The sequence below is a fragment of the Trachypithecus francoisi genome, unplaced genomic scaffold (genome assembly GCF_009764315.1).
Source record: "Trachypithecus francoisi isolate TF-2019V2 unplaced genomic scaffold, Tfra_2.0 Lachesis_group6, whole genome shotgun sequence".
Classification (NCBI taxonomy): domain Eukaryota; kingdom Metazoa; phylum Chordata; class Mammalia; order Primates; family Cercopithecidae; genus Trachypithecus; species Trachypithecus francoisi.
In genome coordinates, this window is record NW_022681471.1 from 114,904,907 (window position 1) to 114,932,514 (window position 27,608).

General features: G+C 40.1%; 1 protein-coding gene across 1 annotated transcript in view; it reads left to right on the forward strand.

Moving 5' to 3' along the window:
• The first annotated feature begins 1,882 nt into the window (after positions 1-1,882).
• RPS6KA3 (ribosomal protein S6 kinase A3) overlaps positions 1,883-27,608 on the forward strand; it is a 126,123-nt gene continuing 100,397 nt past the window's right edge. Inside the window, 1 exon segment of the mRNA XM_033201420.1 lies at positions 1,883-2,359. Coding sequence (XP_033057311.1) covers positions 2,291-2,359 — 69 coding nt within the window. The 5' untranslated portion in view covers positions 1,883-2,290.

A 27,608-nucleotide genomic window follows, 5' to 3' on the forward strand; every position in this document is an offset into this window, starting at 1 on the left:
ACGTTTTATCATCGGGAATTACACAGAGAATGTGCTGCCAAATTAACTGAGTCTGGGCCCAGGTTGGATTTGCAACACCTGAATATAGCATGTGGCGGGAAGTGACAAAAGCATGAGCCAAGTAGCCGCATTCGCCTTCTTCCCCAGACCACGTTGAGTCTGCCCAGATGTTGCCCAACCTGAGCGGTCCCCCTGAGTTCAAAGCTTCGGGAGAAGGCGCGCAACGAGGACTTCCTGACGCCTTCTCAGGCTCCCTAAACAGTTGGAGCCTCCCTAAATGGCCACGAGGTTCCCCGGCCTCGAGCCTGTGCCAAGGGGCGCGCTGGCGAAGGCAGCAGAAAGAGCCCAACACCTGCCTCTCGAAGGCCAGCGAGAAACCTCGCACCGACAGCGTAGACCTGGCCGGCTGGGTGTGGGGCTCTAATCTCATTCTCACACCTGCTTAGGGAGGCAGGCGAGAGTTCTCCGGGTGTCTGGGTCCTGGGAGGATGAAAGGAAGCTGTTAATAGGCGTCCGCTGGGAGCGCAGCAAGGGACGCGCCTTGGTCGCTGGGCGTGGGAAGACCGGGATGCCTGGGCCGCGGCCTGAGGGACTGAAGGGACACGCCGGCTCGGAGATTTCCCTTTGCTTTTTCTCTTCCCCTCGCTGGGCGACTAGCCAGGGGCTGCAGTAGCTTTCCACTCAGCCCTGCGACTTTTACACATTTCTGCCCGGGCGCACTTAGCGCGCAGCGGCTCCTGGCGCAGTGAACACAGGGTCGAGTCCTCTTGGGACGCACCCCGGACGCCCAGGCCTTCCCCCGCAATCTCTCGCCGTCCTGTGGGGCTCCATCGCCGTCGGGGCATTGGGTTTCCTTAATCCAGGGCTTCCCCATTTTGGGCAGGAGGAGGAGTCAGAACCCCTCCCCTCCCTCTGTCCCTCTCCTCCTCCTCCTCCTCCTCCTCCTCCTCCTCCGCCCACGGCCAGCCTGATTTTTAAATCTAATCTCTTATTTAAAGTCAACAGAGGAGCAGGAACCCCGCGCTCCTGCCTACAAGATATTTTTAAACAATTCTCCAACCTCTGCCGTGAGGGATAGCCTTAAGGAACCTCCCTGTTTCCCCCTCTTGAAGATTTAGGTAGCAGACTTAGAGGGGCAGGGGTTCGAGGGTCGCAGCTGAAGGCCAAGAGCTCTGCGCAGTTGGGGAGGAGAATTTGGGCTGGGGGTGGTGCGGAGGAAGCGACTAATACAAGACGAATGAATCCCAAATAGCCACAATTTAACACAAGAGCGTCAACTTGAAGAGACTTGAATCAAACCGGGAGCCGAGCCCCCAGGAGACTCCTAGGCACGAAGCCTCCAGTGCCTCCATCGGGGGAGGTGGGGGGCAGGTGATTTCCCAGCATGTGACCCTGAAGAGGGAGGGTCTCGGGCCATTACGGGATGCGCCCAGAGACTAGGCGCGCCCGCACGCACGCACCCCCGGAGGAGACAGGCCGAAAAGACACTCCGCACCCCTCCCCGGGTCCTTGGCTCGGGACTGCGCCTCCGGTACTTTGCCCACCTCCCTCCCCAGCTGGGCGGGGACCACTGTTCTCCCTCATTCCCAAGGAGCCTCCGACCTGCTTGGACCCTTGGCAGTGAAAGGCTCCCAGCCTTCGCCCCTCCTGCCTTTCCCATTTCTTTCCCCCGCCTCCTGCCGACGCCCCCAGTTCTCTTGGGCTCGCCCTTCCTGAAAGTAGGCGAGGCCCAGAAGCTGAGGTTGGGGCGCAGAAGGAGGGGGGTGGGAAGAGGGAGGAGCGGAGCGCAGCGGCCGGGGGCGTGTCTTCCACTAGCCCAGCCCCTGGGTGCGCGCGGCGGTGGCGGCGGCGGCCGAGCCTCGCTTTGAGAGACAGGTATCGCTTAGGCGCCATGTTGTGAGCGGAAGTGGGGGAGCGCGCGGCGGTCGCTGTTCTGCTGGGAGCGGGCGCGGGAACCGGCGGGGGGGGCGGAGCCGTAGTCCCGGCGGCGGAAGGAGGAGAGGAAGAAAGGGGCGAGACCCGGTGCCCGGCGGAGGCGCGAGGCTCTCGCTCGGCGCGCGGGCGTCTCTGGCCAGGCGCGCGGCTTTCGGGCGGTCGGCGTCGGCGTCGAGCCCTCTCTGGGGCCGCTGCCGCTGCCGCTGCCGCTGCTGCTGCTGTTGCTGCTGCTGCCGCCGCTGCCGCCGCCGCCGCCACTGCCGCTGCCGTGGGGCTCGGGCGGCGACGGAGCGGGGCCGGCCGTGGGGCGGGCGGGGAGGGAGGAGGCGGTGAAGGCGGCGGGCCGGGGGGGAAGATGCCGCTGGCGCAGCTGGCGGACCCGTGGCAGAAGATGGCTGTGGAGAGCCCGTCCGACAGCGCTGAGGTGAGTGCAGCAGGGCGGCCGGGGCCGGCGCATCTCCTCCCCGCGCCCCCGCCGGCTCGCTTCGCTCCCCGGAGCTGGCCACTCGGCCCGTTCTGATCCCGCTCGCGTCTTCCCCCCGGGTTCAGGGTTTTGATTTGGGTTGTTGGGCTGGGTCTGTTTGCCCGTCTGTCTGTTCCTCCCACCCGCACCTTCACCTCCTTCCTTCGCTCGGGGGGCTGCCAGTGTGGTGGCGCGTGGGGTTTGGAGTGGGCGCTGGGGCTTTGCAAGAAGCCAATTTTAATCAACTTTGCGTGGGGGAAGCGGGAGGCGGAGCGGGGGCCGGCGGGGAGTTGGGAAGTTTGGCCCAGCCAGGTCGGGGGCTTTCCCGGACCTTGGCGACTTTGGGAGTTGAGGGAGGAGTAGGGATCGGGTTGACGGGGGAGCAGGGACTGTCGAGTCCGGCTGAGGCAGGGGCTGCTGCGGGGAGACCAGCGCGCGGGGCACGGGTGGCGGCGACCTGTGGGGGTTTCGGGTAGGGGGTACAGCGTTTTGCCTCCCCTCCCGTCTGCCGCAGCGGTTGCTGCTGCTGCTGCTGCGAAGAAAGTGGAAGCCTAAGGTCCGCTACCCCCTCCGTTTCTGAGGTCACAGAGCTAGACCCCTGCCCCTGCGAGTTTAACTTGAGTTTCCTGTCCGTGGAGGTGAGAGGGTGATACTCAAGGAGATCAGCGGCCGCCGTAAAGGGCTTTCTGGTTTTCCTCGCCCGGGATCTGGTGACCGTCCCTGAGACACCCACCCCAGTGCCCAAAACCCAAACAGTATACCCAAACAGGGCAAAACAATTTCCCCGGGCGCATCACTCCACCGAGCTTTTCTGAACCGCCCGTGTCCCAGAACAACTCGGGGTCTGCGAAAATAATCCAGACAAGACCCATTCCAAGGTATCACCGCTCCTCTCCGGAGTGGAAAATCAATTCCTGATGGTGGCGCGTCTGTGATTCTTCCTTCTTGACTTTTTGCTGCCTTCTCTCCCCGCAGCGGACTTTGGGGGATTACAGGATGATAGGCTGCGTGTGTGTAATAGTTACTGAGTGAGTGACCCCATTTCTGGAAAGCATGACTGAAACGCGGGGGTGGAATGGGGCAGGCTCTGATGAGTGGTGTGCTTGGCGGCAGCCGCTGCCCTGCCGGCCTCCGCAGTGTGAGAGGTAGATAGGGTTACTGGTTACGTCAGTAAAACCGAGGCTCAATTTGATCTGAGATGCGGGACACTTGCGTTCTCCAGTGTAATGGAGAGGGCGGGGGATCAGTTCAAATCGCTTTTCACTTTTTTCCCCCAGTCACCTCCACTGCTGTATAAAAATTTTGCTTGTTCTCCTTAACGCACGCAGAGTTGTAATAGTGCTTATGATTGATTGGTGCTTAGTATTTTGCGACTTGGATCATACTTGTAAAACCTGAACTAAATGCTGCTCTTCAATGGAAAAGACATTGATATATGTTGAAAGAAAATGAAAGAAAGAAAGGAAATCATGTTTTTAAGACTGATAGAATCACAAGAACTTTATTTGAAATTGTTAACCAGACTAATACTATGAATCTTTTATTTAAAAAAAGCCAAATTTATGATGTTTAATCATCCTTTGGATGGGTAGTGTGAAAAACAGCATGCAAGAGCTCTTTTCATATTTTTCCCCGGAAATTTTTTTGCATTAAATAATATAGCTAAAAGGTTAATAAAATGTTCTCAAAGTACTGAACTTGTGGAAAGAAATTAAATTTGCTTTGAGCCTGACTTTTACATACAAACATTAACAATTGCAACTCAAGATCAGTCCACATTTCTGGTTGGCATTTATCGATGTGATAGGAAAACAATGTCATTTAAAACTCCACCTTATCCTTTTTCTATCTAGAATGCATTTGGATAAGGAAGCACAAAACTGATATTTATTTAGCACCAACTATATGCCAGGTACTGTACTACATTACTATTTCATTTTATCCTTCCTATGACCCAGCAGGGTAGGATTATGGTCCCCATTGTTGTAGATTAGGAAACAAAATCTCAGAAGCTGAAAGGTACAACGATTGTAAATAGTAAATGGCAGAGCCATAATTCAAAGCCAGGTGGATACAATTCATGTACTTTGTTTTATATCAGGGTAGCTGTTCCAAATCTTTTGTGGAAAAATTCGGGGTATAAATAAGCCAGTAGTTAGAGGTCATCTATTTTCCAAAAACAAATAGAGTATTATAAGAGGTCTCATTTGGTAAAGCCTTGTTATTTCAGTTACTGTCATGTTTTCCAGAACTTGACAGATAGGAGTCCACAATTTGCTATTTTCAAAGAATTTTCTTGCTATTCTGGCATAAGGTATGTCAAACAGAGCCAATGTAGCCAAGATTTATTAAAACTAAATTCTAACAAATTGCCTTTAGATATTTAATTTCCTTTGCTTGTTTAGCTATTTCAAGTAAATTACTTCTGATACAATTTGGAAATATTGAAGACAGTGAGGGAAAGGTTGAAAAGTTCCACTCAGAGGTCTAATATTTTCACTATTATGCCGTTTCCTCCCCAGTAGGTTCCTATCAGATAATAATTGTATTTTACCAGAGTAACATCGTTTTTTTAAAGCATCATTTACTTGAGTAAATACATCAAAATATTTCTCTCCAGGTTAAAAGATTTCAGGATTAGTCTGTGTAGGAGTTTACATTTGTGGTCTCATCCCTAGTACGCTGTGAACTCTTAAAAGCAGACTTTTTTACCCCCCCTCTCTGAATCCTCAGCATTCAACACAATGCCTGGCACTTACACATTGTGGACTTAATAAATATCTGCTGAATGAATCATGAAAGTCAGGAATAGGATGATTATGAATCTTATCTCTGTTTTTTATCATTTTAATCTTATTAAAATATGGACAATTTAAAAAGACCTCGGTGCCTCAGTAAAAACACAGGCAGGCAGTTTCTTCAGTTCCTTTACACTGGCCTTCCTGCTTTAAGACCTCACACGAATCTCATGGTGTTCAAAACAAAAAAACCCTTGTGGTTAAACTCAAACGTGGGTCAGAACATGACAGGCTAGAACTAGGCCAAATGTTTAAAGAAGCAAATTTAGGATAATAAAGGAAGTACTATGTAAGCAAAGTGAGGGTTGGTACAAGATAAAAAACAAACTAGCTTCCTAACTGGTCTAGGTGAACTCTTTAGTGAGTTACTTAAAGATGCTAATATGCTTTTGAATATTTGACTGTTTAGAGAATGGATAGGTAGGAATTATGGCTCTTCTGTTCTACAAATCCCTTGCCACTGCTGTCGGAGACAGCATTTACTAGATCATAAGCCTGACCTAGAGTGATACTTTTTTCTCCGCTGCAGTAGAGTAGGTATAAATGATAGTAGATCTAAATATGAAGTTTTCAAAATAATAAAACTATGGAAGTTATTTTTGTTTTACAGAAATGTGTTATATAAAATAGCCACAATATAATGTGTTGTATACAATGTGTATTACACAATGTGTTGTATGAAAATAGCTACCTCGACTTCCTTTAAATAACAGGTACCCATGATGCACTGAAAAATATCAAAAAATATCAACTATATAAGTATTTTATTATAGAAAATGAGGCCTTTGTGTGGGAGATCGTGTTTAGTGAATGTGCAGCCATTTTTAACCTCAAAGATTATATAGTATTCTATAGTATAATACATAGATTTTATAGTATTTCTACTATATCAATATTATGTAGATTTCTTATTTTATCTATAGGGAAAATGTTCTATTAAAGTATAATCATTGATTTTGAAAAAAATGTTTTATTGTTTCTTTTCCTTTTCCTGTTTTATTTTTACCACCTTTTAGGTTTTTTTCTTTCCCCTAAGTGAAGATCTGAGGAGAGGACAGGTATTGTTACATGTCAACTGTCAAGTAACTGTGACACATTACTGAACACTTCATTGTTTTCAGTGATTATGATAGAGGATGTCAGTTTTGTAAAATGTAGAAAACTTTGCTTCATTTTGGCAGCTTGATCCTGTAGTAATGGGGTAGATTCAAAATGTGAAACTTGCTGAATGCATTTAAATTTTATTAATAAAACTTTTATCTAATTACAGGAACAAATATAGGCAGACTTTGTCTTCTCTTTAGTGTACATTTCTGGAAACCACAATAAGTATATCTTATTTTTAATAAGAAGGGTGGCATAATTGGACTGTGTACTCCTGACCAAGGACTTGACATTTACTAAATTATGGAATGACCAAAAATATAAATCACTTATCTAGAAGTCTGAGTTGCAGAACGATTGTCCTAAAGTTTTTTAAAATTTTTATTACTAAGAAACTCATACCATTGTGATAATTAACAAGATTTGCTCTACAGTTCAATGCTCAGGGACATGTGATCTGCCAGACTGTGAATGATGGGTAAGGTCACAGTTGCCTGGTTGATCCAGTGCAGAATGGGTGCTTTAGACCCAACGGTTCAGATTGTAATGAATGACACACTGACATGTTGGTGGTCTCACTGGTAATGCCTGCGTGTGATAGTGCTCAGTTGTTTAGGTGCTTTGGTGGATAACACATTTTAAAGCATTGGAATGCAGCTGTGCAAGTACATATATATATACACATCCTGTTCCCCAATTCACATAAATAGAAAAAAACAAGTATCTAAATTGTAATACCTAGCATTCAATATCTTCCTTCCACTCCGTTCCCATCAGTGTGTTCTTTTGGAATTAATACAGTGACCTATATCATTAACTTGGAGATATCAGATCTCACATATTCTGGTTTATCAGTTTAACACCAAAAAGCATTAAAGCAAAGAAAAACTACCCTATTTAATCATTCAGTAAAAACTACCATGTTTAATCATTAAGTTTTGTCATGATTTAGCAAAACAAACACAAATGTGTGTGTGTGTGTTTTATAAAACAGGTTCAGGATAAAATGTATCCATATAGCACATAATGATTATTTTAATACATTTGGCCTACTTATTTTTTGACAGTTTACCAAGTTGTACAATTTAAAAGCCAATATTTATTAATCCCTAATGTACAGAAACATAGGAGGAAGTTGTCTCTTTGGTTAAACAAACTGTTGAAAGAAACTTTGGCACACCAAAATTTTTACTTTTTAATTGATAGATAATATTTGTACATTTTTATGAGGTCATGTGATATTTTGTTCCATGCATAGAATGTGTAATGATCACATGAGGGTGTTTGGGATATCCATTAATCATTTCTGTGTGTTGGGAACATTTCAAATCCTCTCTTCTAACTATTCTGAAATATATAATACATTGTTATTAACTATAGTCACCCTACTCTGCTATCCATTGTTAGAACTTATTCCTTCTATCCAGTTGTATGTTTGTACTGTGCCTATTAACCAACCTTTCTTCACCCCTACCCCCTCTGTAACCCCCACACTCGTCCTATCCTCTAGTAACTCTCATTCTGAGTTACCCATGAGCCCCACGTGTGAGTAAGAACATGCAATATTTGTCTGTCATGTGGCCTGTTTTAAGCAAATACATTAGTTACTAGTAATTAAGTATTTTGGTTTTTGCTTATTCTTAAAACTTAGAAGGGACTTTGTGGGGTTATTTGGATTAATAGCAAAGTGTTAAAGAACATAAGCTCTGGAGCCATAAAGACCCGTGTTTGAGTCCTGGCTCTGTCACTTAATAACTTTGTAACCTTATGCAAGTTATATTTAACATTTCTATACTTCAACATCCTAATTTGTAAAATAGGGATGAAAATAATGTCTACCTCATAGAGTTTTGGTGAGAATTAAATGAAATGATAATATATGTAAAGTACTTGGTTCAGTACATGGTTTAAGTTTTTAATAAACAACAGGTACAGTGAATCATCCCTCTTAAAGAACTGTCTGAGTTTTTTGTTTTTGCTCTGGGGTAATTTTTTAGAATCCAGCAAAACAATTAAAAGTGATTTATTTGATTGATCAGTTTAAATAGTCATGGTAATAGCTGAATGTAATTGAAAGGGCAAGGGGAATAGAAATCTCTTGAATCTTGTCCTTTTTGCATTGATCCCTTCCTCATATTGTCTTTAAGGGAAAAAAACAGCGTTGTGAAGAATATATGTGGAAGAAGGAAGAAAGGAAAGTTTGTTCACATTTTTAACATTGCTCAAATTGGACGATGTCTCACAATCCATGGCATGTCATAGTTGAATTAGCAGCATGTTTTTCCTTAATATATAAAATAATAGTATATCTTACACTTGATTGTATCTTTTAATCAGTGAAATATAGTGTATCCTGTATGTTTATCTCTTGAATGTGTCCCTGAAGCAATGGTTAAAGTCAGTTTATAGCATCAATAGGTAGAATTTTAACTTTCCTTCTAAAGCATACCAACACACAATGTGCACACCTTTTTATGTTTTAGGATGAATCCGTTCTGTTAATTTTTAGGGAAAGAAATTAATACGTCACACCTCCTTCCCCATTGCTATAAATACATTTGTTATAGTTATTTGGAAATGCCATAAGGGAACTGGGTTTTCCTGTCTATAAATGTAGTCCTTTAGATTTTGCCTGTAATGTGGTATTGGTTCTTACAAAACTCTAAATAGTATATATAGTATTTTTCAAACTGAAAAGTCTCTGGAGATATGATGTTAAAAGGTGTATCCATGCCTCAAGAATCACCCCCCTCCAAAAAACAAGGTAGTGTGGCATAATCAAGTAAGTTGGGGAAATGTGGCATTAAATAAAATTTAACCTGTCTTTACTGTATAATTTAGAACTTTTAAGATGTTGTATACAGTGAATCTGCAAAACGGATATGGCCCACAGCATTTGAGACTTGATGTCAGAACCCCTTTTTTGTGAACCATCTATTGAAGTCTCAGTGGACACAAAGTGCTTTGCAGAACACAGTTTTGGAAAGTCTGATAACTACAGTAACGTGATCCAGTATTGCCTGGAAATGAGCTGTTATGTTTAATTGACTGTATTGAAGTGTTTTCATTAACTGTCAAGAGTTTTGTTTCATTTTGAATTGAAATCTTTCTAAATTGTATAAAAATGTTCCATCTTAATAGTGAATATAAATGTAATAATAATTTAGATAAAAGTTAAAAATAATTTACACTTTTGATTCGGTGTTCTAAAAATTAATGGTCATATTCTACCTTAATATCAAGCTAATTGCCCCTACTAAATGGTTTGTACATTGACTGTTTCTGTAACTTATGTCTAATATTTGTAGTTTAAAAATTTTCTTATATGCCACTTTATGCCACTGTTAATCTGCTTTTCTCTTCCATTTTCCTGTTAAAATTAATTGCTTCTCATTTTCACTTACTAGAGAATAGACATCTAGGATTAGTAATATACAAAAGTTACAGTTTCCAAATAATGTAAAATAGCATCCTCACCCTTTTTCTGGTCTCTGCTCATCATGTACAAATACCTCTGGGGTCAGGGGTGTTTGCTGGACATATTTCCAAATAATGAATAGTGATTTTATGTTTTACATACCATAACAGAACGGCTCAATTGCTGGCATTACCTGCCCTGCATATTAAGTTCCTCTCTTGAAGATGTCAGCTGGAAAGTAGAACATAAATGAACTAAAAAACAGGCAGCTTTAAATTGAAAACTAGCTTACTGCCCTGCCTGGAGTCAACTCTCCACATTGTGAGTCCTTTTCTGTTGTTCTCATAAAATAGTGTTAGTTTCCTAAATATTTGTTACTCTGCACTTAGGTATAAATCTAAAAGCACTTTTAGATTTCTTGTCATAATAGAATTACAACCATAGCATAAGTTAAATCAAATTTTCTCATCTTAACTAATATATCTATGGTCTCTTACATACCTTAAAAACTAGTTTTGTCCACCATATAGATTGATTTTTATAATCTTACATATGGTGATGATCTCATCTTCAAATCTGACCTGGTCATTTAGATTTCTGTGAGCTTGGCTCTAATTCTTTGGGCCACAAAGCTAGTTATAGGAAACTTGGTTCAGTCATTTGATATGTGTTAGAAGCAGATGTCAAATGATAGCCTGAAGCAAAAGATCATTTTGACATTAATAGATTGAAATGCATCTCAAGTGCAGTGGTTTGGGATAAATTTTCACTTCAGAAATCTTGCAAAACCTATAGCAAAAACCTCAGCTATCTAGAATGTTACTTCATTTCTTCACGTTTAGGAACAGAGGCATCTATCTGAAAATAATACAAAATAATAAAGATTTACTTAAAATCACAAAAAATTCCTAGATCAGCACTGTTTACTACAGTAACTGCTACCCATATGTGGCTATTGAACACTTGAAATGTGTTTAGTGTGGAAGTGAATTTTTTAATTTTAACTAATAGTCACCAGTGGCTATTGGCTACCATGATGAACAGTACAATTCCCAATTACAGTATTAGTACAAATTGAATGCATTTTTTATACCACTGTTTTTTTCATTTCTACCTTGTATGATTTATATCTTGAAATTAATAGGCTAAAGCTTTTCTAAAAACAAATATTTAACATGCTTTTTCAAATTATTTTTAATCAGGTTTGTTTTTGCCCTTTTCTATCCTGAAGATTCTGATAAACCCTCTAGGGTGGTACATACCCTACAAATCAGCATTCTTTCTTCCTACAACTTTAATAGTTTTACTGTGACATCTCATTCAAGTGATAACACTAAAGCTTGGGGGAAATTTAAATATCAAAAAATGTTGTAATTATAAGTTTCCTCTTGTGCACAGAGCTTACAGACAGAGATATAAACAGTAAGACTAATGTCTCTGGGTAGAAAAAATACACAATTATCTTCTATATTATTGGATGAATAAATTACTGTATGGTAATTTGTTTAAATATTGTGTTGCATCCACTGTACTGTGCTAGTTAAAACTGAAAAAGTGGGTTGGTGCATCTTGAAATATGAAAGCATTTAAATTTTTTTAGCATAGAATTTTAGAGCAGAGAACAATTTAGCTCTACCCTATTTATATAAGAAAATTGAGACCTGTTCAGGCAGACCTGCTCCAGGCGATATCTTAACAAAGTCAGAGTTGGGGTGTGCAACACATTGATTTCACTAAAATTCATTTTGTCATCCACAACATATCAATACAACTTTTTAATTTTATCAAAACTATCTTAAATACAAATTCTGAAAGAGCCACAATGGACAAAAGTTCAAATATTACTTTTTCTCTACCCTCTGCTAATTTTCACTCATTCGCTATGTCAAGAGTACTCAAATCCAAAATAATACACAGTCTTGCCTTAGCCTTAATTTATAAGTCTGGAAAATACAGTCCTTAGTTTACAAAAACAACTTCAGAATGTTCCTACCTACAAACGAAGGGTGAGGGGTACGTTGAGATCACTGCTGTTTCCCAAGTGAAGATGGAAGGAAGCTCACGTCTATTGAATGCTCCCCTTGACAAGTCACTTTGTGTATATCAACTTGAATGAAGTATACATAATTATCCTCAACTTACAGATGAGGAAACTGAAGCCTAGAAGGGTTAAATAACGTGCTCATGGTTGCACAGCTAGTAACTGAAGGAGCCAGAATTCAAACCCGAGTCTCACAGATTGCAAATTCTATTGACTTTTCACTACACAGCCCTGTTTGAGTTGAGAACATCCAGGTGAGTGACTCAGTCTAAGAGAAATCTGCTACCGGGGAAAAAGGATCCAGGTAGTTTACATGAGTAGCTATTATGGAGATGTAGAGAATAACCTAGAGAGATAGGTGACTTCTCACATATATAAATATATGTATGTATGTAGCATGAAGCCCTCTTCTCACCAAGGAGGCCTGTAGAGATGATGTGATCCTGGCATGAACTAAGAATGCTATTCACATAGAGACAGTGCTTAAGTAGTCAATAGGTAAAGTTAGAAAAGTTAGTAAAACCGTGTGAGGTTGATGTTAGTTTCCAAATACAGTGAGTTAAACAGGTTTTTGTGAGTTGGCCTGAAAAACAGCATTTATGACATTGTATGGGAAGATTATTTGAGATTTCTAACGAGCTGTCTTACAAATAAAACAAAATGTCTAACGTTTGATACAAAAATTACAGTACTTGGAAAAAGGGGGGGAGGGATGCCGCCTAGACATTACTTAACAGCTCTCTTTACAGAAGCCCCTAGGTGTATGCCTGAGTAAATGTGCTCTGTTCTTTGATTGCAGCTTATTAAATCATTACCTCTCTCTCTTTGCATCCTCTTTTCAGAAAAATCTACTTGATGTTCCCTCAGAGTGCTAGAAAACAGAATTTGGCTCAACCCAGAAAGGTTAACAATTATCTTACTATCGTATAAGAAAAGGAAATTTAAAAGGAAAGTTAGGCAATCTTTTTTTTGTTTTGTTTTGTTTTGTTTTTTTCTTAGACTGTCAGGTCAAATAGCCCTAATTAATTCTTTTCTCACTCCATCACCCAGAGCTTTTGCTCTAATGCTGATACGGAAGTTCCTTGTATATGTATGTATTCTGTCACCCAGGCTGTAGATGCAATCTCGGCTCACTGCAACCTCTGCCTCCTGGGTTCAAGTTATTCTCCTGCCTCAGCCTCCCAAGTAGCTGGGACTACAGGCGCCCACCACCATTCCTGGCTAATTCTTACACTTTTGGTAGAAACGGGGTTTCTCCATGTTGGCCAGGCTGGTCTCGAACTCCTGACCTCAGGTGATCCATCCGCCTTTGCCTCCCAAAGTGATGGGATTAAAGGCGCGAGCCACTGCATCCAGCCTAATTCCTTTTTTTTTTTTTTTTTATTGAGACGAAATTTTGCTCTTATTTCCTAGGCTGGAGTGTGCGGTGTTGCAATCTCGGCCTACTGCAGCCTCTGCCTCCCGGGTTCAAGTGATTCTCCTGCCACAGCCTCCCAAGTAGCTGGGTTTACAGGTGCCCACCACCACACCCGGCTAATTTTGTTTTAGTAGAGACAGGGTTTTGCCATGTTGGCCAGGCTGGTCTCGAACTTCTGGCCTCAGGTGGTCCGCCCGCCTTGGCCTCCCGAAATGCCGGGATTACAGGCATGAGCCGCTGTACCCAGCCTAATTCCTTTTTTAATTGAGAAATTTACATACTATAAAATTCACCCTTGTATATAATTCAGTGGCTTTTACTATATTCCCACGGTTGTGCAGCCATCACCACTGTCTATTTCCTAGAACAGTTTCATCACCCCAAAAAGAAATTTCATACACGTTAGCAGTCACTCCCCAGTTCCTCCATTCTCCCAGTCCTATTTTCTGTCTCTAGATTCACCTATTCTGGACATTTCATATTAATGGAATCCTACAGTATGTGGCCTTTGTGTCTGTTTTCAAGGTTCTTACATGTTTCAAGATTCATACATGTTATAGCATGTAGCAAGACTTCATTCTTTTATGTGGCTGAATAATCTATTGTATGGATATACCACAGTTTGTTTATCCATTTATCAGTTGATGGACATTGGAAATTGTTTCTACTTTTTGTCTATTATGAATAATGCTGCTGTGAACATTCGTATTAAGTTTTTATGTGAACATATGTTTCCATTTTTCTTGGATATATACCTAGGAGTAGAATTGCTGAGTCATATGGTAAGTCTATGTTTAGCTTTTTGAGGTACTGCCAGCCTTTTCCAACTGGCCTGTACCATTTTACATTCCCATCAGCAGTGTATGAGAGTTCCAGCTTTTCCACATCCTTACCATCACTTACTGTCTTTTTTACTATAACCATCCTAGTGGGTGTGAAGTGGTATCTCATTGTGGTTTTGATTTGTATTTCTCTAATGACTAATGATGTTAAGGATCTTTTCATGTGCTTCTTGTCCATTTGTATACGTAATTCATGTGCTTATTTTGTTACTGTTTTAGGGACTTCAGTTGGCTTTTGCTCTAATGCTGATATGGAAGTTTCTTGTATGTGTATTTCTTAGAAAACTTAGTTTCAATACATGGTTTTAAGATATTTTCTTTCTTTTTAGATTTGATAAATACAAGGTTTTTCCTAAAATAGTGGTTTTCCAACTGGGTTAATAGAGCTCTAGGTCCTATGAAAGTGCCTTAGGATACCTCTCACCAAGGCACCCCTTCTCTCAGCCAGAGTGGAATTCCTAGAGGAACACAACAAAGAGTTAAATATTGATTATAGAACTTAAAAAAGAAAGTTACAGAAAGAAAAGATTGGGGCAGTGATATTTTTCCTTAGAGTCTCCTCGGCCTAAACTAGTCTACAGTTTCTTATTTAAAGCAAAAGTGCAGGTGTTAATTGAAGATTAATTACTAATCTTAATAATAGAAAAACAATAGGCCTAGAATCTCTTAAATTAAATGTAAATCAACAGATAAATGAATTCAGGAATCCATCTCAAGTGAAGTAACACATATAGGTATGTTATTTGAAGAAGTAAAAATGCAAATAAAACAAAACCTTATTTGCCTGTTTTCCTTCAAGTTCTTGCTGGCTGTTGGTATAATTCAAGAGTAATAATTATCAAAATGGATGTTCATATTAAGTAATCCTTAGAGAAATGTCATAGGCAAATTAAAAATAAGTTTTGCCTTGGATTAATAAAAAGAAGAGCTCATAAATGAGTTTTAAAGCTATCTCCTGCCCACCACCCCGCCTCCCCCACAAGCTTTTCTGAGTATGTATAGTATACTACTAGTTGAAAATGAATTAAATGCAATTATTTTCTTTTGGAACATTAAAGTCTAAAAGTACTGGAGTGGGCAGGAAGTTTAATAGCATGAAACAAGGTAAATTAGTAAAGAATAATATAAGCAGATGTAATTGGATCTTTAGGAGGAAATTATGACCTATAATGTTACAGCAGTTTTCTGTAGTACATTTTCAGCCCTAATGTGGAAAATTAGAAAATAAATGTTATTTTCAGGCCGGGCGCGGTGGCTCAAGCCTGTAATCCCAGCACTTTGGGAGGCCGAGACGGGCGGATCACGAGGTCAGGAGATCGAGACCATCCTGGCTAATACGGTGAAACCCCGTCTCTACTAAAAATACAAAAACTAGCCGGGCGAGGTGGCGGGCGCCTGTAGTCCCAGCTACTCGGGAGGCTGAGGCAGGAGAATGGCGTGAACCCGGGAGGCGGAGCTTGCAGTGAGCTGAGATCCGGCCACTGCACTCCAGTCCGGGCGACAGAGCGAGACTCCGCCTCAAAAAAAAAAAAAAAAAAAAAAAAAGAAAATAAATGTTATTTTCAACATAAAAATTAATCACTTGGAGGACACTTCTGGTTCTGCCAAGATAGAGGACCCCATTCCTCCTTGATCCTCCCTTACAGCTAAAACACCTTAGATATAACACAACAAACAAGCACAGGAACATTCTAAAGGTGGAAAAAGAAGGCAAACAGCCTGCAGACCTTGGGACTCAAGAACATTCAGGGAATTCACTATTTGTGTTCTTCCTGTCGCCTCCCATATATCCTAGACAGGGTGCTATGAAAGCCTCCAAACTAGAACTGCCAACAGTCACAGACAAAAAGAGCTCTGAGAAAAAGACTGTTTCCTTTAGACAAACAACTAGGGGAAAGGTAGCCAAATAAGACTGAACCTTTTTGACAGTACTCACCCTACCCTGGCCAAATAGCATCAGAAAAACCCCACCTCACCCCAAAGAAGCAAATAACAGTGCTCTCACTCCCCAACCCAGTGGTGTGGGCTGGGGATATCAGAGACCTAAGTGCCCATTTCTTTGCCCAGCAAAAGCAGACAGCACTTTGGTTCCCCCTGCTGGGTGGTTTTGGCAGACCAGGCAGGAAGCGTTTTCCCTCATTCCTCTTCCAGCAGAAGGAAGTTGTGCTCTTGCCAGGGTGGTGTCTAGCAGCAGTGGGGTCTAGCAGCAAATTGAGCCTCCACCCCAACCCAGAAGCAGTGACACTTAACAAGGTGACGTGAGCCAGGGCTAATCCATACTCTACCCTCACCTGATATCAACAGGCAGAACAAGAAGGTTGGAGGTAGGATTCTCAACACATCTTACCTCCACTAATGTCAGTGGGGCCCAGTGGAGAACTGAGCCTTCACTCCCATCTGGCAAGTGATGGGTGGCAGGGCTAGTTGGCATTCTGCTTCCTCCTCTACCCTCCCTCCCCTGTTGTTAGCTGGGTCCTTTGGGGAGCTGAGCTTTTGGCTTTATAGTGCAGCAACAAAGAAGTATGAGTCAGCCCTCTGCTTTCCTCCTCCCTGTCATCATCAGGGCCCAGCAGGGAGGTGAACTTACACCCCTAGTCAGAGGCAATGAGGTGATACAGGTTGGTGCCCTACTTTCATTGGGACTAATAGTGGAGCTGAACTTCCATCCCACCCATCTGCAACAAAACAGTGTGAGTCACTGCTCCACTTTTGCCTGGGTGATGTTGATAGGGCCCAGAGGGAAGCTGAACATACACACTCACCCTCTTCACACTCCACCTCAACAGGAGGACTGCCTGCTTCAGAAAAAAAAAAAAAAGATTAAATAGGAAAGAGTCCTATAATCTCCAAATATCCATTAGACAGTAAAAAAGCACCTACACCAAAAACCAGGAAAATTGCAACATGAATGAGAAAAGACAGTCAACAGACGTCAGCACTGTGATAATTCAGATGTAATTATCAGACCAGAATTTTAAAGCAGCCATCACAAAAATGCCTCAGTGAGCAATCACAAACACACTTGAAACAAATGAGAAATTCGTCTCAGGAAAGAAATGGAAGCTATAAGGAAGAACCAAATAGAAATTTTAGAACCGAAAAATACAGTAACTGTAATAAACTTACTACATGGGCTAGATAGGAGAATGGAGATGACAGGAAAGAATAACATTGAAGATAAAGCAGTAGAAATGAAAAATAGAGAAAAACTGGAAAATGAACAGAGCCTCAAAGGCCTGGTGAACATTAACAAAAGATTTAACATTTATGTCATCAGAGTCCCAGAAAGGGAAAAAAGAAAGTGGACCTGAAGAAATAATGGCTGAAATTTCCCCAAATTTTGCAAAAGACATAATCTTACAGATTCAGGAAGCTGACTGAATCCCAAATAATATAAACCCAAAGTAATCCACTCCTAGACAAAATCAGAATCAAACTTTTGGAAATGAGTAGTTACTGTCTAATAGATAGTTTCAATTTTGCAAGATAGTTCTGAAGATTAGTTACATAATGTGAATACTACTACTAAACCATACACTTAAAATAGTTGAGATAGTGGATTTTATGTTATGTTTTATGACCATTGAAAATTTATGACAATTGAAAAATTAAATATCAAACTTTTGAAAAAGAATCTTTAAAGCAGCTAAAGAGAAATGAACTGTTACCTATAGGGAACAATTCATGTGACAGCAGATTTTCCATCAGAATCTGTGGACGTCTGCCAGGCACAGTGGCTTACGCCTATAATCCCAGCACTTTGGGAGGCTTACGTCTGTAATCTCAGCACTTTGGGGGGCTTACGTCTATAATCCCAGCACTTTGGGAGGCCAAGGCAGGAGGATTGCTTGAGCCCAGGAGTTCAAGATCAGCTTGGGCAACATGGCAAGACCCCATTTCTACAAATAATAACAATATTAAAAATAAATAGCCAGGCATGGTGGCATGGGCCTGTAATTCCAGCTACTGGGTAGGCTGAAGCTGGAGGATCACTTGAGCCCAGACAGTCAAGGCCGCAGTGAACCATCTTCGCTCCACTGCACTCCAGCCTGGGTGACACAGTGAAACCTCATCTCAAAACATCTGTGGATGCCAGAAGGATATGGCACACCATTTTTCAAGTGCTGAAAGAAAATACTGTCAACCCAGATTTCTGTACCAAGTGAAAATATCCTTCAGGAATGAAGATAAAATCAGAGTGGTCTCGGATACAGGAAAACTAAGAGAATTTGTGAGTAGCAGACCCTGAAAGAGAATGATAAAAGAAGGAAACTTGGACTGTCAGGAATAAAGAAATAACATAAATTCTACATAGTCTCCTCCAGAAAATAGAGAACACTTTACAATTCATTTTATGAGGCCAGTATTATCCTGATAGCAAAACCGAAAGATAGTATAGAAAACTACAGGTCAATATCCCTGAAGAACATAGAATCCTCAACAAAAACTAGCAAAACAAATCCAACAATGTGTAAGAATTGTATGCCATGACCAACTGGGTTTTATTCCACATCATACACAGTATCCAAAAATCAAGGTAGCCTACCGCATTAAAAGGTTAAAGAAGACAAGTCACATGATACTAATAGAGAAAACATATTTTTTCTTGATCATGAAACGGCTTATAGGAAAGAGAAGAAACATTTAGCTAAGTTAAACATTCATTCATAATAAAAACACAGCCACCTAATAGAGGGGGACTTGCTCAACTTGATAATGAACCCACAGCTAACATAAAACTTAATGATGTAGTCCCAGCACCTTGGGAGGCTGAGGTGGGTGGATCACTTGAGGCCAGGAGTTCAAGTCCAGCCTGGGCAGTATAGCAAGGCTCTATCTCTAGAAAAATAATTTTTACAAAAATTAGCAAGGAATAGTGGTATGCACTTATAGTCCTAGGTACTTGGGGGACTGAGGCAGGAGGAACACTTGAGCCCGGAAGTTCAAGTCTGCAGTTAGCTGTGATCACACCACTGCACTCCAGCCTGGGCGACAGAGCAAGACCCTTTCTCTAAAAATAAAATGGGAGGAATCATTCCAAATGATTTTAAGACTTACTATATAGCTCCAGTATTCAAAATACTGTAGTATTGGCAAGGGGATATACACATAGATCAGTGGAATAAAATGGAGAACAAGAAATAGACCCACCTAAGTACAGCCAACTGATTTTTGTCAAAGTTACAAAAGCGGTTTGATAGAGGAAGGATAAGTAGCCTTTTCAACAGTGGTGCATGGAGCTGTTGCTCATCTGTAGGTAAAACAATCAGTCTCAACCCAAATCTCATACTGTGTAAAAGTTGATTTAAAATGGGTTGTAGATTTGAACGTAAAACTAGAAAACTTTTAGAATTTAGACATAGGAGAAGATCTTCAGGACTGTGGGCTGAATGAAACATTTAAACCTGAGACCAAAAGCAAATTCTATAAAAGAAGAAAACAGTAAATTGAACTTCTGAAAATTTAAGACCTTTTATCTATGAAAAAGACTCTGTGGAGGGTATGAACCTGTAACTGAGACCGGACTTCTATCTGCAATATTCAGAGAACTCTCAAAACTCAGCAATAACAAAGACAAGCAATCTAGGCAAAAAAAATAGACAAAATAAGTGAACAGACACTTCACCAAAGATGAGTAGCAGATAAGCATGTGAAAAGAGGTTCAGCATGGTGAGGTATCAGGGAAGTGAAAAAATGTGATGAGATATCACTACACACCTATTAGAACGGCCACAATAAAAAATAGTGACAATAATAAATGGCGAGGATGCAAACACACTAGATCACTCATATATTGCTGGTGAGGGTATAAAATGATACAGCCCCCCCAGGAAAATAGTTTGACCATTTATTAATAAACATATGCTTGCTATATGATCCAGCAGTTGTACTCCTGAACATTCACCACAGAGAAGTGAAAACTTACGTCCACATAAGTCTGTGCACAGATGTTCATAGAAGCTTTATTTGTACTATCCAAAAATTAGAAACCAAATGTCCTTGAATGGGTAAATGGTCAAATAACCTAGCACATCCACATCATGGAATAATACTACTCAGTAACTAAAAAGGAATGAATTGTCCATACACACAATAGCTTGGATGAATCTCAAGGGATTTATGCTGAGTGAAAAAAAGTTACATGCTGTATGATTTATATGACATTCTTAAAATGACAGAATTACTGCAATAGAGAATAGATTACTGATTGCCAGGAATTAGGAAAAGGGGAAGGAAGTGTGGTCATAAAGGGGCCACGTGAGGGATCCTGGTGGCAATAAACTGGTATCTTTACTGTAGTGGTGGATATAGAGACCCACACATGTGATCAAATGGCCTAGAAAACACAGCTACATACCTGTAAAGCCAGTGAAATCTGAGTAGGATCTGTGCATTGTACCAGTTGCAATGTCCTGGCTTTGACAGGAAGTGATATGTTACCACTGGGGTAAAGTAGGTTAAAAGTGTATGGGACCTCTCTGTGTTACTTTTGCAACTTTCTGTGACTTTATGATCATTTGATCATTTCTAAATAAAATGTAAGAAAAAAAGTTTATACAAAAAATTTGCCGGGCGTGGTGGAGGGTGCCTGTAGTCCCAGCTACTCGGGAGGAGGCTGAGGCAGGAGAATGGCGTGAACCCGGGAGGCGGAGGTTGCAGTGAGCCGAGATCATGCCACTGCACTCCAGCCTGGGTGACAGAGCCAGACTCTGTCTCAAAAAAAAAAATTAAAAAAAATAAAATGGTTTAAAGTGTCTATTCTCAATTAAAAAACCTATTCCTAGTAGTTTTACTACTCGGAATAAAAGGTATGTCCTTAATACTTAAAAAATCTCAGACCAATAACCAGCTTGATAGGGACATACTACAGGCATTCTCGTTAAAACTATGCCTGCTATTTTCACTTCTATTTTACCTTCTAGAAGAGCTTGCTAATGTAATTAAATAAGAAAATCAAAGAGTATTCAAAAAGATAAAAGATTATTCATCTATGATATAATTATCCACTTAGATAATCTAAGGAAATCTCCTAAAAAGATTTATTAAAACAAATGATAGTCTAGTAAGGTGATATTACACAAAATGTATTCAGAAATCAACAAACAGCTTGCCTGTTCATGGGCCATAAACAGAAACTATGATGAAAAAAGATTCATAATAGCAACAAAAATATTAAATGCCTAGAAATAAACATAACAAGCAAAGGACAAGACCTAAATGAAGAAAATTACTGAATTTCATTAAAGAATGATTTGAAAAAATGAGAAAAAAAGCTATAGTTCTTTAATGTAATTTAAATTACTTTCAATAGGACTTGAAGTTTTTTTTTCTTGTTTTTTGCTTTTCTAAGATTTGAGGGTAACTTTTCCTTTGTTTTGAATAAATACCCTGATTTTTCGTTTTTAAAAATTTCCTTAGGTTTCTCTAAGTTATAGCTTATGTGAGCAGTTGAAACTTAACAATTTTTAGTAACGTGGGGGTTCTTTTTGTTTTTTTTTTTTTGTTTTATTTTGTTTTTTTGAGATAGAGGCGCGATCTCAGCTCACTGCAACCTCTGCCTCCCGTGCTCAAGTGATTTTCCTGCCTCAGCCGTCGAGTACGTGGGACTATAGGCATGTGCCACCACGCCCAGCTAATTTTTGTATTTTTTGGTAGAGACAGAGTTTCACCATGTTGGCCAGGCTGGTCTTGAACTCCTGGCCTCAAGCAATCCACCTGTCCAAAGTGCTGGGATTTCAGGCCTGAGCCACTGCGCCCAGCCTAGTAAAGCATTCCTATTAATACTGTTTATTTATGCTTAATAAATATGCATATAGAATTAATCATGGAGCTCTAATTAGAAACTACATTTGTGGTTATCTTTTCAGAAATCAGTTTTGGTGGCTTTGTTACTAGGTTATGTTTATACCTAGGGTGAGATATGTATATATATATGTATGTGTGTGTGTGTAGATATATATATATGTGTGTGTGTGTGTGTACACATACACATACATATTTTAATTAGAGTGGATCATTTGGATTGTTTCTTACTAAGTCAGTTCACCTAAAAACATGCCTAAAACGCTTTGTATTGAGATACAGTTGATATTACACAAGCAAGAATTCTGTTAAACAGGTTCTGGTTTATTGTGTATTTGAGCAAGTACCATTGTTTTACTTGTAAGTTATTAATGCTATCTTTTTGTACATAAAGATGTTTGTAAGAATATATATGTTTAAGTGTTAATAGTTACATTATCAATAATGTTTATTAGTTCAGTAGGCATTTAGCATCACTTGTCTTACAGATGGGGAAACAGAGGTTTGAATGATTTTTGCCACAGTCACAGCAAATAAAAACTTGGACTTTGAAGCCCAGCATAATGGTGTATCTGTTTTGGGTAGGAGGGCTTCATTAAACCTCTGGAAACCAGAATAAATCACTTAACTTGTTTGTAGGACTCCTGAATTAGCCAACCCAAGTAATACATTAAAGGGTTATCCAGAACTCAGATTTTTAGCCCTAGAAATGGAAGTGGACCCATTAGGGCAAGGGGCTCTTCAAAATCCCCTCAAATAATAGTAATTGTTGTTTCCCCTGACAAGATGAGCAGGAGGAAAGAGAAGCTGACATCTCGTAAACACCCAGTGTGGCTGGGCATACTGAACTGTACCACAACCTCCAGCATAATTAGGATACGAATTTTATGGATTAGAAAACTGAGATTCATGTTAAGTCACTTACCCAAAGTCACAACTATAATAAAGAACAAAGCCAGGCTTTGAAACTTTATGTATCAGGCTCCAGAGCTCATGATGTTTACACTGGGATTTCCCAGTCTTCTTCTTCCTCTTCCTCCTCCCCCTCCTCCCCCTCCCCCCTCCTCCCCCTCCCCCCTCCTCCCCCTCCACCCCCTCTCCCACGTCCCCCTCCCCCTCCCCCCTCCTCCTCCTCTTCTTCTAGATGGAGTCATACCATTGCCCAGGCTGGAGTGTCATGGCGCGATCTCAGCTCACTGCAGCCTCCGCCTCCCAGGTTCAAGTGATTCTCCTGCCTCAGCCTCCCAGGTAGCTGGGATTACAGGCGCGCACCAGCATGCCCAGCTAACTTTTGTGTTTTTAGTAGAGATGGGGGTTTCACCATGTTAGCCAGGCTGGTCTCAATCTCCTGACTTCATGATCCACCTGCCTTGGCCTCACAAAGTGCTGGGATTACAGGTGTGAGCCACCGCTCCTGGCCTCCCAGTCTTGTCTAATCACAGGCATCCTCTAAGGTGCCTGTTTAAAAAATAATATACTTAACCGTGGGGCTTCTGGGAATTCTGATTCAGTGTCAGGCTGAGATAGGTCCAGGTAATGTATCTTTAACAGGAACTATAGGTAATTTTGATCATCAGGCAGATTGGAAAATATTACCAATGCCATTGTGTACTAAGAGGGTTTGAAGGTATTGGAGAAGCAGGAATAGGCTTAGGAGTAGATCCCAATTTTTTAAATTGATGCTTTACTGATTTTCTCTAGTAAAATAATAGATCAGATTGTGGAAGTTATAAAATTGCTTTACGTTCCCTTAATCTGCACAAAAACCAATACTGTATTTTTTTCTTTTAGTTGACAACATTCATATAGTCAGTTCTTTGGCATTATCTATGTTTACATTGGGGAACAAAAGCACCACTGACAGGTATAGATAAAACTATTCTGAATGCAGAAGTGGAAGAAAAAGTTATACTTAGAAGTAACGTTAAAAACAGCTTTAAACATAGAATCAGTAACTTCCTTGGGTACGAAAACCCCCCAAAATTTTAAATAACTTTAATCTAAAACTTTAATCCTTAAAGTTTTATAGAAGATCATAAAACTTTCAAGTTGGGAGAGCTCCTGGATAGTCACATATTTATGGATGAAGCAACCACAACTTAGAGAGGCTTGGGGGCTTGCCCACAGTTAGTGGCAGACTTTCAAATCCATGCTGGCCAAGATTCCATAGAACTCTTATGGATTACAGATAAGTACCAGAAAAAAGCAGCTTTTCCAAGGATATACCAGGTTTTAGAAATAAATGTAGTGGCAAGTCATGTTTTCCTTATATTCCCTATTTTGTTTACCTAATTTTTATGTTTTCTTTCATTTTTCCTTGTCCTAATAAAAATGGATATATTTAAAGGAATCCCTTTTAGGAGATTATGTAATTTGAAATATTTTATCTGATCAATGATATGTTAGAAAAATGAACCATGGCCGGGCGCGGTGGCTCAAGCCTGTAATCCCAGCACTTTGGGAGGCCGAGACGGGCGGATCACAAGGTCAGGAGATCGAGACCATCCTGGCTAACACGGTGAAACCCCGTCTCTACTAAAAATATACAAAACTAGCCGGGCGAGGTGGCGGCGCCTGTAGTCCCAGCTACTTGGGAGGCTGAGGCAGGAGAATGGCGTGAACCCGGGAGGCGGAGCTTGCAGTGAGCTGAGATCCGGCCACTGCACTCCAGCCTGGGTGACAGAGCGAGACTCCGTCTCAAAAAAAAAAAAAAAAAAAAAAGAAAAATGAACCATAACCTTCCTAGAATAGTGTGTTTAACAATAAATACTTTCAGAACACGTGTGCTAAAGAACTCTAGTTTTCTCCACTTTTATTACAAAACTATTTTATGAATGAAGAAAAATGAGCATAGCTAGATGCTTGTACATGAATTCTAAGCAATATAGCAGCATTTCTATGTAAGTAGTAGGAGCTTTGTATTTGAACTTGAATTTAATTATCTGCAGATTTAATAGCTATGATCTGGGACAAGTTATTAAAATCTCAACCTAACTTTTTTTCTTCCCTGTTATACATAATAACTTACCTCATGGATGGTTTTTAATTATTAATTGGGATTCAATGAGAGAATATGTGTAACACAGGTAGCACTGTAGTTTGAACAAAATAGGCAATGAATAAATAATAGCTGTTACTTATTTCCTTGACCCAGTCGTTATTTAGAAGAATATTAATTTCTGAGTGAGTGCTTTATTTCCTTATTCAGTATTTTATTATAATCAGAAATGTGATCGGTGTAATTCCTGCCTTTAAGAATTTTAAACTGGCCAGGTGCAGTGGCTCATGCCTGTAATCCTAGCACTTTCGGAGGCTGAGGTAGGAGGATTGTGTGAGGTCAGGAGTTTGAAGCTGCAGTGAGCTAAGGCTGCACCACTGCACGCCATCCTAGGTGACATGGTCAGTTTTTATAACTTTTTGTAGAAACTTAAAAGTTGAAAACAACCCATATATTCAGTATCTACCTGTTCTAATATAAATTATTTCAAATGCTTTGTCCTTATTTATTATGCTAGTTGATATTAGTGCACTAAAATTTTCCCATCCATTTTCTTTCCATTTATGTTATATTCTCCAAAGCATCTGCTTTTGTGTTTTGTGGTTGGTTTAGTCATGGTTAAATGTTCAATACTATTATGCATTTACTGTTTTTAATGACTTTTTTGCTTAAAAAGTGATACATGCTAATTGTAGAAAATACACAGAAGGAAATAAACCTCTGCACTCTTACTATGGAATATTATTAAAAGATTTTTATGTGATTAAGAGTAGGGGTTTTAGGGCCAGGCGCGGTGGCTCACGCTTGTAATCCCAACACTTTGGGAGGCCGAGACGGGTGGATCACTTGAGGTCAGGAGTTTGAGACCAACCTGACCAATATGGTGAAACCCAGTCTCTACTAAAAAAAATACAAAAATTAGCTGGATGTGGTGGCACACACCAGTAGTCCCAGTTACTCAAGAGACTGAGGCAGGAGAATCCCTTGAATCGGGAGGTGGAGGTTGCAGTGAGCCGAGATTGTGCCACTGCACTCCAACCTGGGTGACAGATCCAGATTCCATCTCAAAACAAAAAACAAAGGAGTAGGGGTTTTGGAATTAGATTTGGGTTTGAATTTAGGCTCTACTTATTAGCCTTAGGCAGTATATTAGACTTTCTCATATATTCAGCAAATATTTATTGAACACCTACTGTGTGTGCCAGGCATTTTGCTAGGGGACTGGGGATCCAGTGCTTAGAAAGATTGACATATACCTATCTTGGCTTAATTTCCTCATTTGTAAACTGGTGATAATACCTCACAAAGTTGTTAAGAAGCATCAAAGATAATAGTCCTTAGCATTTGCCTGGTATGTGGTAAGAGCTCAGTAAATGATAGCAATCATTATTACTGTGTGTATTCAATATTGATTATATCTTTAATCCAAATGACTTTTTTACTCAGCTTAAGGTTTTTGCCTTACATTTTATTTTTGTATTAATATTATAAACACTTGTTTTGTTTTTCTTTATACTTATCTGTTTGGTTTGGGTTTCTCTTTAAAGTAGTAAATAGTTGTTGGTTTACTTTTTAAACAATATAACGTGATTATTAAAGTTATGATTATCAAACATTTCAAACACATACCAGACTGGAGAGAGTAGTGTAATGAACCAACATATTCCCATAACCCAGCCTCAAGGATTATCAAACTCATGGCCAATCTTGTTCCATTTCTGCTTCCTCTTCTCATTCCCCCAACCACCCGCCGATAAACATTTGCATTTATACTTCTTAAAAGATAGACTTTTAAAATTTATAAGCACCTTACTATCGTCACTCATAAAACATCAGTAATTCTTTAATAATATCTAATATCCAGCAAGCCACTCCCTTGTATAATTAGATACTTTAAACTTTACATTTCTTACATTATTACTTTTGGAATGGTTTCTGTCATATTATTTTACATTTTTTATTCTTGTGACGTTGTTTTCTTCCATATAAATTGTTTTGTTTGAGGAGCTTATGAAATATAGAAGAATTACGGAGCTAAAAAGATCTGGGTTTGAATCCTGCTTCTGCCATTCAGTAATTAACTTTGCTGAGCCTTAGTTTCCTTGACTATAAAATAGGAATAATTATACCTGACTCATGTTGTTAGGGTTGAATGTGATGCCTGCATAAAGTATTATTAATAGTCTCTGCCAATTATTATCTTTAGTGACTTGAACTGTAATATCTATTCTTGGTTACTATATGGTTTTTCAAAACATTCCAAAATTTATATTTACTGGATAATTACTAAAAATAGTGGTTTTAAAATATCCTTCTAGGAAAGAGAATTTAGAATCTTGGCTTCTCCCACTACCTCTTTTGAGTTCACATTAATTTAGCCTGAGGTTACAAATCCTACTTTTAACTTTCTGAAGTGTTTTTTCTTTTATATTGTTTATATACTTATATCTATTATTCTTCATTATTGAACCATTTTCTTTTAGTGGAATTAACTATTTTACTCAGTTATTTCTAAATGTTAGGTTGGTGTCAGTATACTTCATCAGTTCTTTCCTACCTCAATATTCTTTATCTCTTATTCTCTTTTGACGGTCTAGGATGTACCTTTGAACAATTTATTTTTTAAAAAACTACCAGGATGGGGAAAATTTGACTTTGCAGATCTAAGAATAATTCCTGTGACCTTTGAACACGAAAAACTAGGATGAGGTATAAAATTCTTAGATCATAACTTTTCCTTTTCAATTCTCTGTAAGTGATTACTTCATTGTCTTCTGGCATTTTATTGT